Genomic DNA, 12,953 nt, shown 5'->3' on the forward strand with positions numbered 1-12,953 from the left:
TGAGATGTTTCATCACATATGACTGCTTAACTTGCTGTACCACAATCCCCTCCCCAAAGCCACACACTCACTCACTCTCTCACACACACACACTCAGAGACACACACACTAACACATTCACATATATATGAACTCATGTACACTCTCTCACATACACACATTCACACACACTTACACATACTTACACACACTCCCTTATAAGGCCACGGTCCTATCAGCTTAGGGCCCAGTTTAAAGGCCTTATCTCCATACACACTCATGTTAGGGATTTGGACATCAATATCTGAAATTAAAAAGGACAAAATTTAGTCCATGACAAAAAAAGAAGTGTAAATGAGACAATAAGAAATCATATTCCCCAAAATGTGATCAGGCAAGATTGGGATTTTCTATGGTAACACAATTTAGTCACTTTTAATAATAAAGTTCTATTTCTCATTCAGGCTGTTTGTCCATGCAGAGGCAGCCATGGCCTCTACTCCATGACACTTCACTCCGGAACCAAAAACAACAGCAGGAGCCATCTTAAATGTCATGGGTCCCCATAGGAAACAGGTGTCTCCACAAGATCAAACAGGCAATGAAATTCTCCAGCCAAGTAAAAGAATGGCTCAAATAAGTTAATACACATTCTAAGATAGTAATAGGAGACAGACACACAGCACCAGAGAGGGGTGTTCCTTAGCCAGTACCTGCAGAGGCCCCGTACAAGCTCAGCACTGCCCTGCAGGAGTGATTTTGTGTTCCTAGTGCTCAGTGATCTTCAGGCTAGCCTTTAGGAGAGTTTTAAGAAATCAAGACCAATCCAAGTGTATATATCTCTGGACATGGCTGAACAAGTGCTTGCTCTCTCTCCCTCCTGCGGAAATTAACTCAGGAAACCATTTGTGTCTTGCTATTGTATTTGTCCTCCTGCGCTTCAACTGTAACATTCACCAGGCCGGGGTTATACTCCTCTTTCAACATTTTTGCTCTAGTATTTAGAATAGTGCTTTCCCGTAAAGAAGTACATGAAGCACAAACTTTTCAATGCAGATTATCAGTGATGAAGGATCTGAAAAACACATGTTTTATGAAGAGGCTGGGTAAAAGGGAAAAAGCATCGTGAAAGAGATGAAATTTGAGATTTGGTCATCCTGAGTGGTGTGACGCAAGGAAAAAAAATGTACTTAAAGAGTTGAGGATTAAGATCTCGGGAAATAAAGCCAGGGTTTAAATAACACTTTCAATAAATGATTCAGTTGCTAAAATAATGACTAGGAACACACTGACTGTATAAAAGAGAACCTGAGCCCTATTTCCAAGAAAAGCAAATTGGCAGCAGCTGAGGTTCCATGGGGTAAGTACAGGATGCCCTGTGGGACAGCTGAACTCATACAGCATCTACTTATTTGTAGATCTTCACTAAATAATATGAAAACATCAGCTCTTTTTTTAACGGGCAGGTCTGGCACTGGACTCCTGAGGAGAGTGACAACTTCAGGTCACATCTAAAATAAAGGCAAGAAAAAAACACTGAAATGTTCCCTAACGGCTAACGGAAACAGCAGCCAGGATTTGGGAGCTATGTTCCCTATCCTGCTTCTGTGGCAAGTGCTGTAACTTCTCCATGTTGGAGGGTCTTGTTCCAGTGCTAGCAGCTTTTTCCCTCATTTGTTTTCTAGCATTCAACAAACATTTATGAAGCACAACGTAGCCTTAAGGTAAGACTAAAATATTCTCTTAAAAGTGCCTTAATTCAAAACAATCACCCAATTTGCAACATTTTAAAATATTTAAAATTATAACTTGCTATATCTCAATTGCCAGAGGCTAGCCAACCAATAAGAACATCCAAAAGAGAAATAACTGTAGAAATAGACATTTTTATGAAGGGAGAGAAGAGTTGGTCTCAGTTGTTCTGTTTACAGAGCGGCTCATTAGTAGTACAGTGGCTGGCACATCATTTGTAGTCAATAAAATATTTGTTGAATGAATGAATGAAGGCAGAGATCATGTTAGATTCACAGCTGCTTACACAGTCCTTAGAGCATTGCCTTGCAAGCAAAAAAAAAAAAAAAGTAATCGGTGGAGCGAACAAATAACTAACTATTGATTCTGTAATCACTATGTTGTGATTACCTATGAACTCCCTGTTTGATTCTGAGTTAAAACAAGTGTATGCTCAAGGGGCCGAGTTCAGTTTCAAGTCAGTGTGGCATAACTAACTGTCCCCAGAACACAAGCTCTGTGAGACTGAGCCTTGAATCAGCTGTTCCTCAATGTTTTAAAGAAACCTACTGGAAATGAATGAATGCTCACTGTGAACTTCTTTGCAATGAAAGACAACATCTCTCAAACTATTCTTAAAAACACTAACAACAGGGCCCGGCGGCGTGGCCTAGCGGCTGAGGTCCTTGCCTTGAGTGCCCTGGGATCCCATGTGGGCGCCGGTTCTAGTCCCGGCAGCTCCACTTCCCATCCAGCTCCCTGCTTGTGGCCTGGGAAAGCAGTCGAGGACAGCCCAGTGCATTGGGACCCTGCACCCGCGTGGGAGACCTGGAAGAGGTTCCTGGTTCCCGGCATCAGATCGGCACGCACCGGCCCGTTGCGGCTCACTTGGGGAGTGAATCATCAGGCGGGCGGAGGATCTTCCTCCCTGTCTCTCCTGCTCTCTGTATATCTGACTTTGTAATAAAATAAATAAATCTTTAAAAAAAACAAAAACAAAAACACTAACAACAACAACTTTAGAAAATAAACAGTTTGAGAAGATCCTCTACTGCAGTTACAAGCATCTTTAATGCCATCTTTTTGAACCATTTTGTCTCCGAATTCCTAGCCTCGGAAAGGATGGCACCAGGCCTGATGCCCATTCAACTGGGCCAGCACCCGTGATTAATTTTTAACATAATCTTTATGAGTTTTCTCAGTATTAACCACAATCTGGGTGTGGTGTTTAAATTTAAAACAAACAAAAAATTGTCTTTCAGGAATGAAAAATAAATGTAATCTGAAATCAATATTTATAAGTTGTGATTAATTGACTGATGACCAAATGATTACAAAACGTCTGTCTGAAACATCTACTCAAATTTATTAGCTTTGACCAAAAAATTAAAAAACAATCTAAACTGGGTCAATGAAAGAATAATGCATTCCTAATCAATTTTTAATAGCACTTAAGATTTTATATTTTTTTAAACTTGCTTTTAAATAATTTATCATAAAAATGAATCTGATTTAAACAAGGGGTAAAAGGTGTTCCATAGCTATTTGATGGTTTTCTTAGGAAAGAAATTCAATTATGACTGACTTTTTATTACTGAACTACTTTATTAATAATAATACAACTTGCACTTACATGAAGGCATTGGGCCAGCCATCATGTGTGAGGTGGATTTAGTTTCTATTCTACTCTCATCGCTAGTTTATCTCATCTGGGAAATGCCTGCATAACAACCCCTTAGAGCCTTTCCAGTTCAAAACGTTTATAAATCCTAGGATTTGGGTCACATTTGTTAGCTTATGTTGAGTATCACACGTAATAGAACTCAGATTCCATAAAACTAAGAAGTTGAGACAGAAATGAAGCAGAAAGCCAATGGTCTGTGGAACTTCTGCTTTCCTGCTGGAAGAATGGCAACAACATTTAACCACTTGCACCAACACAGATTTCCAAAAAGCAGGAAATACCCTTTGTACAGGAGACAGAGGTGGTAGTTCCTGACTTTAGACTATTCAGTTTGGTAAAAACAAAATATAGGAACTTAGTATGAACTAGGGAGAGTTTGAATCAACCTGTAGGACTAACGATATCATCTGAGTGGAGGACAGGGAGGGAGGTTGGAGCTTGTGTATATCCACACAGAAGAAAGTGACAAAGTAGGCCTGCTGTAATACGAGCCTGTTTGTGTTTATGCATACAATCACAGATGAATTCAGATGCTTGTAAGGCTGTGCTGCAGAGGTTAACGACTGCCACACAGAAGAAACAAAAGTACAGAGAATTTGCTTATTATTCTGTTTTCCATAGCTTCATTTTCTTAAAAGGAGTCTTTATTATGTTTATAATTCTGAAAAACTACAGTCTTCCAGTTTAAGTTAAAATTTAAAAAAAAAAAGTAAAGACATCATTAAAATGAAACAGCCTGAATTTATAATAGGGTAAGCTGTTATTAAAGAAAATACTGCGGGTTATGGAATAGACACTTACCAAGTAGCCGATAGATGCAGTCCGTGACTTCAAACAGCACAGTCTGTGGTGAGGAAAAATATGCCAACAGTTAGGATGCAAAAGATGTACTCAGAAATAGCTATGTGTTGAACACCTGCAATTTCAAAATCTGAAATTCAAAATCAAAAATCACTTGAAATCCAAATCTTTTCTAGTGCTGAAATGAGGCTGAAAGTGTTTTGGATTCTGGAGCATGTTGCAGTTCTGATTTGCAGATTAGGGATTCTGAACTAGTAAAATCTATGCAAACAAAACACTGAAATTTGGAGCACCTCCGCTCTCAAACATTTCAATAGAGCCTTTGTAAGCTGTAAATGGACACAGCTCTCAAACAGCAGTGAGATGCTATGATAACAATTGTAAACATGGGAGAGATATGGAAAATAATGTAGATTTTAATACCCTCTTAACAAGACAGTTACAACCTTGAAATTTTACCTTGGTGATTAGGGTACTAACCCATTTAACAGGATGATTTGTGAGAAATGAACGTGCCCTAGTAAACACTGGAAAAGTCTTTTTTAAAAAGAAGTTATCGCCCGATGTTGTAGCCTAGTGGCTAAAGTCCTCACCTTTTACCCACTGGGATGCCATATGGGTACTGGTTCTAATTCCAGATGCTCCATTCCCCATTCAGCTCCCTGCTTGTGGTCTGGGAAAGCAGTGGAGGATGACCCAAAGTTTTGGGATCCTGTACTCACATGAGTGACCCAGAAGAAGCTCCTGGCTTCAGGTCGGTGCAGCACCGGCCATTATAGCCACTTGGGAGAGTGAATCAGTGGATGGAAGATCTTCCTCTCTGTCTCACCTTCTCTCTATAAGTATGCCTTTCCAATAAAAAAATAAATAAATCTTTAAAAAAAAAAGTTACAGAGCCTGCAGTGTGACACAAAACATTAAGCTGCCACCTGCAGCACTGGCATCCCATGCTTGGATGTAGAACTGCCTGCTCTGCTTCCAATCCAGCGTCCTCCTAGTGTATTCTTGGAAGCAGCAGAAGTTGAGCCACTGTTTGTGAGATCTGAACGGGGTTGTGTTGCAGAGTACAAGAGAGATCACGCTGGACCCAAGTGTAGATTGTTAGGAGGAATCTTTATTTCCCAAGCTTGGTGACAGCAGCTCCCGCTACACTCCAGGAGCCACTTCACCAGCTCTCATCCTCCAATCAGACTGAGAGCTTTGCAGTACTAAGTTTCAGGCAGGCAGGCAGGGAGTTACCGGAGCCCAAAGTTTTCCTATAGTTAACCTAATCTAATATAGCACAGTAGGAGGGGCCAGGTGTTCAGAGCCTCCAGAGTAATTTCCAGGTATCAGTTGTTGTGAATGGTGCGGAGGGCACAAGACACAGGTGCACTTTGGCACCTTCAATTAACTTGAACGGTGCAAGAGGAGGTAGGCAGGGCAGGATGTGGAAACTCCACTTTTGTGCCATGCCGGCTGTCAATTAACCTGACAGGTGGTACGTGCCATCAATGGCGACACCCCATTACACTTCCTCACTCCTAGCCTCAGAGCAGTCTAGGGCTGGCTGTTGCAGCCATTTGTAGGGGGCAGTGGGTGAACTAAGGGATGGATGATTTTGCTCTTTCTCCCTCTCCCTGTGTATCTCTGCCTGTCAAACAGGTACATTATTTTAATAATTCCTGCAATGTGTCTTCCTATTCAACTGCTTCCAGGGATGGATGTTGGAGGCTGAATATGCCATAATACATCTCACTAACAGAGTTCAGAAGGCAGCCCTAGAATACTATGTAAAGTGTAAGGCTGAGCAAGGAACAGCATAGGGGAATAAAACCAGAACTGCAGAGGATGCTGACTGAGAGCGTTGCCACTGTGAAGGCTCAGTTCACAGTCAGGAATGTGAAGGCTACAGCAGCAACCCCTAAGAATTCAGGGACCCACTGGAAAAATATCTGTGCCTTTCAAAACTCAAACCAGTCAACTCTTAGACCAGGCATTCTGGAAGAAGTGACCGGAATTAGAGAAACAACCTATTTTGCTTGTTTCTCCAGTTCCTAGGAAAAGTAACTGAACTGTTTGGGAGATTTCTCACTGTTTGTCGTTTGTGAGGCAGTCTTGTCCTGGATTTGAGTTTTTTTCAAGTGAACTGCTACCTGTTTTGATCACATTATTGCCTGCCCTTTTCTTTATTTGAAAGGGAGATCAACAGAGAGAGAGGGAGGGAGCGGAGGGAGAGAAGCTTCATCTCCTGGTTCATTTCCCGGCGGCCTCAACAGTCAGGTCGGGCCCGCCCAAGCCATCAGCCAGGAGCCAGGAACGCAATCTATTCTCCCACATGAGCCATCTTTTCCGACCTGCCAGGTGTTGCACTGGCAGGAAGTTGGATCAGAACCAGAGGGACCAGGCATCGCGCCTCACCTGTGGTGGCTTGACTGGCTGCAGCACGACACTGGTCCCTGTCCTTTCATAGATTGGACAGTAAGCGTACACTGAGGTCGTGTCACACACACACACACACACACACACACACTCTGAAGAAGCTAACACTAAGGGCAGTTAGACCAACTGCCTGAGGCCATGGATCCAGACACCACACTTAGAAAGATCAGTAAAGGTCCATACAAGGATTTTGCTTCTACATTTTCCCAACGCACAGATTATGCTTGTTTAAGTAAGTTATCTCGTCAGTTCTGCCTCAGCTAGATTTCAAATCTGTTATGGAAGATTCATTGAGGTTTTCTTCTTTTCTATGGTCAGGACATGAGAATTTATAGACTCACAAATTCTCCCTTTGGGGTTCAAAAACACAATGGTACACTTCCTATCCAACCAGGCACCTGAAAGGTGGTATTAAAAAGCCTTGTGTAAACTGACATGTTTGACCTGCTAGGAAAAGCACCCTGGACCATAGCACAGGCCCTGGAGTGAAGATGTGAGATCCAGGGTCCATTCTCCCGCTCACAGAGACAGACTTTGCAAGCAGCAGGTGGAGAGGCCTCTGCAGCCCACCTGGGGGTCTGGCTGCCTTCCCTGCCCTTCGCAGGCATGTGAGGAGTAAACCAGTGGGTGGAAGTGGTCTCTCTCTCTCTCTCTCTCTCTCTCTCTCTCTCTCTCTCTCAACCTCTCTCTTGCTCTCTCCGCTTTTCGCTCCTCTCTCTTGCTCTGAACTACAGTAAATAAATGGGCTGCACAATCCTTAGGTTTTCTTGAGGTAGAGACCAGGGAAAAGCCAACATCAAGTGTGCGTCCCCAGGTAAAGCTGCTATTGGATACATCTAGGTTGTCCCTGGATACCCTAAAATAAGGAGACAATTTTCAAGTGAATTCTCGTGTCCTCTCCAAGCACACCGTGTGGTGTAAGAATGGGAACTGAGAAAGATGGAAAGTCGCTTTAAGAAACCAAAATACACATTAGAGTTTTCTCACATCTTTGCTGACTGTACGGGGTGGCTGCTGTGTGGAGTTTAACTTTGAGGGAGAAAATTACCTCAGCATCTAATCTTCCGAGAAAAAATTCTGGGACCTGAAAAGTCTTCTTCCCGTGTCTTTCCTCCTTTGCACTATTTAATTTCGCTGAAATTTGCAAGATCTTTGAGGCCTGAGGTAAACCATCTTCTCCATTTTCAGGAATGTTAGAGTTGCTGAAAGAGGGAAAGTTGTTCCGTTTGGTTTCGGTTTTGTCACAGGAAAGTCCGGGCAAAGCGTTGTTTCCAAAGCGCGCTGCCGTTTTCTCTCCCTGACGGGCTGTGGCCCTGCCCGGCCGCCGTAGCCGGCCTGGTGCGTCCCTAGTCGTGGCGAGGGGCCGCTGTCGGCGGGACTTCCGTGTTGGCGGGATTCTGAACGCTGCCATGGCTCAGACCGTGCAGAACGTTACCTTATCGCTCACTCTGCCCATCACATGCCATATTTGCTTGGGGAAGGTAATGGGTGACTCCAGGCACAGCCACGAGGCGGGTTGGGTCGGAAGCCGCTGGCGGACGCAGAGGCGGTCTCCGAGCGGGGCGGGGAAGGGGCGTGAGGCGCCGGGAGCGCAGTGGCGACGCGGGGCCGCGGCATGGGCCTCGGAGGGGGCGCGCCGTGGGGGACGGGCTCGTAGGGGCGCCTTTAGGTCGAGGAGGGCATGGCCGAGGCTCCAGAAGGCGGGCGGCGAGGCGGCTCGAGCGCGCGGCGCCCATCGGCCTTGGAGGAGGCCCGGTCGGAAACGCATCGCCCGGCGCAGCCTCGTGCGCTCTGCAGCCCATTAAAGCCCATTTTCCCCGGGCACCTGTCCTAAAGTTGCTCAGCCCCCTGTGCGACAGGAGCGCTGCTGTTCTCGGGCCTGCGGGGCTGATGGGAAAACGTCTTCTTAGCCTGGCCTTGAGGATGACCTGTGCTCCGCATTTCAGGATTTGGAAAGCAAATGGTGCGTGCACTGGGAAGGCGTTTAGAAATAAGGGGCGCGGTCTTTAAATCTCCACCAGGCATCCCTCTCGAGACGGAAACCCTCGGTTTGTGATGCAAAGCTTCCTAACCCTAACTCTTGCCACAAGTTAGGAGAAAGTAGTTGTGAGAGTTGTGAAGGTTCTCCTGTTTCCTTTCAGTAGGATTTGTACCTCCCATTCCATTCTTTTCAAAGGACGATTCTTGACCTCCTGGATCCAGAAGGGGGCAATTGCTGTGCACAGTCAGGTTCCCCCCACCCGTCCAGAAATGTTCCTTCAGTTTGGGTTTTGGTTTTTGTTGGGTTTTTACACCTAGGTGCAGGTGGAGACCTGTGAGATAGACTGCCTAGGGCAAGCTATTTGAGGCTCTCTGTCCCTTCCTCTACCTGCCTTAAATTCAGGAGAGTGAGTGAATTGGAGGAAACCCTTAACTAGATACTGGCCCTAAAGTGCTGAGGAAGATAAGATGCAAGTGCCTGGAAGAGCCTTTAGGCAGCCGGATGGTTCTGGCAGCTGAGATCAAGGATGACCCGGCAGGAGTGGTGGTGGAGGAGCCGGCTTTGCCACCAGGGCTGCCTGCAGAGCAGGGAGCAGGAGGAAGGGATGTTGCTAGTTGCTACCATCTGATGCAGTGGACTGCTGACTTCAGGGTCCCAGAAGGGTGTCATAAACTGAATTTCTGGCAACGCTAACCTTAAAGGGTGATAGAAGTGTTCTTCTGAGATGATTTCCCCCTTGGTCTCTTATATACCTTCCCGCAGTTTGTAGGCTGTCTTTTGCAATTATGATGCAAACGTGTTCTGCTTGTTTCACTTACCAAGCCTGTTCTTTTCGTAGCTCACAAAAGAGGTGTCTGATAAAATTCACGGAAAGCATCAAAATCTGAAATTCAGGATGCTCTCCAAGTCCAAACCTGAGGCCTGACCCAAGCCACAAGCAGAATATTACATATTTGTCCTCATGGGATGGGTCACAGTAGAAATACAATTGCCCTAAAAATAATGTTATAAAATTGCTTCAAGATGTGTATGTAAGACATGTAAGAAACTTCAGTGAATCTATGCTTAGACCTGCATCGCAACCCTAAGGTGTCTCATTCTGTATATACAAATACTGCAAAATCATGAAGAACAAAAAGCCAAAATGTGAAGCACTTCTGCTCCCAGCGTTGTAGATAAGATGCTAAATCTGTGCAGTGCTTTGCGGATGATACGCTGCTTTTGTGTGCATTCACTTACACTTGTTCTTCACACCAGTACCGTGGCATGGTGCCAGTTTTATCATTACTGAAATCAGAAAACTAAAGCTTAAAGACTGTGGTGACCAAATTTCTGTCATTACCATTGCTGTCTTTGTAGCAGAAATCCCGAACCGGCTGAAATCACCCAAGCGTGTAGTCAGTTTTAGTGTGTTTTCCCATTTGTATTTAGTTTTATTCAGTTGGGTCTACTCTAAAATAAAAATCAGTTAAAATTTACAAGATTACTGATTTGTAAACTGACTTGTAAACTGCCTACTAAAAAGGAAGAGTGATGTACACTGAGACTACTTGGTTCCACCCTAGGTTCTGCCATTTACAGTCATACGACCTTGTACAAGTCACTTAGCCTCTTTGTGCCTCTGGGAAGTGTAAATGACGATGCTGTCAACTCCCCAGCCTGAATACTGGGGGGGGGGGGGGTGTCAAATCAATCGTATACAGTGCTTAGCAATAAAATCTGGCACCTAATAATATCCAAAAACTGTTAGCCTTTATGATGGACATGAAAGCAGGCTCTTCAACTGAAGGGGGAAAAAAAGCAGTCTTGTCTGGTCACTTGTACCTAGCTGCTTTGTGAGTCCAGTGCACTTGTAAGTGAAGGTTTGCATTCTCAGTCAAGTAGGATCTATTGGTACCAGAAAGTATCACAGTGCATCCAGATGTTTTAGCTGGGTCTGCACTACCGATGCCTTTTTATTCTTAAAAGCCAATCCAGCACTTTCTGACATTGCCCATGTCTGTAAGGTCAAGAAACGCTTCTATAGCAGAAAGACTGTTCATAAAGGACCATGCATTTTAATGCTAGAGGGGAAATCAGTACTGAAGAAGAGGGGATGGGAAAATCCCAGAGCTTATGGAACTGTATCATAAAATAATAATAATGATAATAATAACAAAGCCAGTCCAGCATGTATTACTCAGCCTCTCATTTTCTCATTTGCCAGGTACTAGAAATGGCACAGACCCAGTATCAGTTCCATCGACATGACATATAGCACCTAGCCATATCTGAGATTGATCTTAAGGTCCTTCCAGCCTGGCCTTCTTCCACATCCTCCTAAATTGCCCCAACCTTCACCACCATTGTCCTCTCCTTCCCTCATTCCACAGAGTTAGGGGCCATTATTCCTGAATTCTGCTGTCAGCTTTTGCTTTTTCTTTTCCTTTTTAAGCAGACATTACCTTGAAGCAGATAGGAAGGAGCTTAAGTTGGAGAATGTTAGAAGCAAGTGACGGCAAAGGCAGGGGAGTGGGGAAAGAGCCTAAGTTGGCACTTGCTTGTTACTTCTGGCTTTTTAATGTAAATAGACTTAAAACTGAAAAGTTTATTATTCATCTACTGCCTCTATCTCAGTATTAAAAGCTCGATTCTGCTTGCCTGATGTTTTCAACTTTGCCAATATTGTAAGCAAGATAGTTGTGTGGAAGGAAGAGGTTAGATATCCTTCCTATAAATGATTTATGTCTAGCATTTTTTCTTGCTTATTTTTCTTAATTTCTTCCACACTGTGGATTAGTATGCCAGCAAGCAGAAATGCAGGAATGGGCTAGCCCAGGGATCTGTTAAATAGCATTTCCAGTACTGCTACCGGACTGCTATAAACCAGTTTATCTCTAGATAATTTCAGGGTTTGTTAAGATTCAAAGTATGCAACCAGGTTGTAGCATGCAGTTGTTTTATTGGTTATGTTTGCATTTCACTGTAAGCAACAGCTAAATGTGGTCCACAGTCAATTTTATGAATGATGAAATTTCTGAATACAGGTGCCAAACCACAAGATTGCTAATGCTCTTCAATGTTAGTTATTCTTCACTTGAGTTTGAGTCACACTTGGAGTACCACACTTTCAGATAAATATAAATGATCCAGAGTGTTTTGAAATCATTTTGAGGGGTCAGTGCAATGGCAAAACTGGCTAATCCTCTGCCTTCAAACACCAATGTCCCATTCTGGGGTTGGTTCATGTCCCGGCCGCTTCACTCCCCATCCAGCTCTCTGCTTATGGCCTGGGAATACAGCAGAGGAACCCAAAGCCTTGGGAATCTGCACCCACATGGGAGACCCAGAGGAGGCTCCTTGCTCCTGGCTTTGGATCAGCTCAGTTCTGGCCCTTGCAACCATCTGGACAGTGGGCCAGCTGATAGAAGGTCTTTGTTTTTCTCCTTCTCTCTGTAAATATGCCTTTCTAATAAAAATTTAAAGAAAAAATCTTTTAAAAAATTATTTTTAAAGGAGCTGGAATTGACTTTGGAACATGTTTGGAATAGAATAGATAATATTTGAATGGATGGACATGATAGCAAACCTTAAAAATATCTGAAGTAATTTTAATTTGAAAGGAATCAAACCTTGTGTAAATCTGCAGAATTAAGATTTCTGCTTAGCTATTAAGGAGAATCTTCTGTCAAAGGTAATCAGAAGTAAAATCAGTTTTCTTATGATGTCAGAGTGCCTGTCTCTTGAAGTGTCCAGTGGGAATGCTATTGAAAGAGTCCGTTCTTTCAGGAAGGACTGTCCACTTTGCTTTTTGCCCAAATGCTTGCTTTAAAATGTTGAAAGATAGGACTAGCGATGAAGCAATTTAACTTGGTTAGTCTGAGATGATGAAGATCGTCATTTAATCTGTGGGGGTGTCAATCTTTTGGTTAATCTGCAAGTCATCCACCTCAGTGTACTGAGCCCACATTTGAGTCTTGATTGCCTTACTGGTCCCAAAAGGGGACTTAAGGATAAGAATTCTACGTTGTTCTCTTTTCTAGATTAAAATAAATTTGAAGAATAAACTAACCTGCAGGGAAGTATTAAATATTGTGTTTCTACATATTTATACAAAGTATTAATAAATTCTGTGTACACTAAACAAAGTATAATTCTGATTTGTAAGGACTGCTATATCACTAGACTTGTGCACTTCACAAATAAGTTTCTAAGTTTACTGTAAAAGTCTTGATAAGGATGAAGGGAAGAGAGGGGAGATGTAATTTCTCTTTTTACCGAGGCAGGGGTAGGGACCCAAATCAGTTGGCATTAATTGATGTAGTACATATAGATTTAAAGTTTCGAGAACCAAATTCTGACCCAGAGCCGGGTGTT

The 12,953-nt window shown here is 43.4% G+C and overlaps 1 protein-coding gene across 1 annotated transcript in view; it reads left to right on the top strand.

Annotated features, from left to right (window-relative positions):
* Window positions 1–7,946: 7,946 nt before the first annotated feature.
* The window catches only part of OBI1 (ORC ubiquitin ligase 1), a 37,136-nt gene continuing 32,129 nt past the window's right edge, over window positions 7,947–12,953 (top strand). Inside the window, exon 1 of the mRNA XM_004577414.4 lies at window positions 7,947–8,097. Coding sequence (XP_004577471.2) covers window positions 8,026–8,097 — 72 coding nt within the window. The 5' untranslated portion in view covers window positions 7,947–8,025. The remainder of the gene's footprint in view (window positions 8,098–12,953) is intronic.

This window comes from Ochotona princeps, chromosome 12 (genome assembly GCF_030435755.1).
Source record: "Ochotona princeps isolate mOchPri1 chromosome 12, mOchPri1.hap1, whole genome shotgun sequence".
Lineage (NCBI taxonomy): Eukaryota > Metazoa > Chordata > Mammalia > Lagomorpha > Ochotonidae > Ochotona > Ochotona princeps.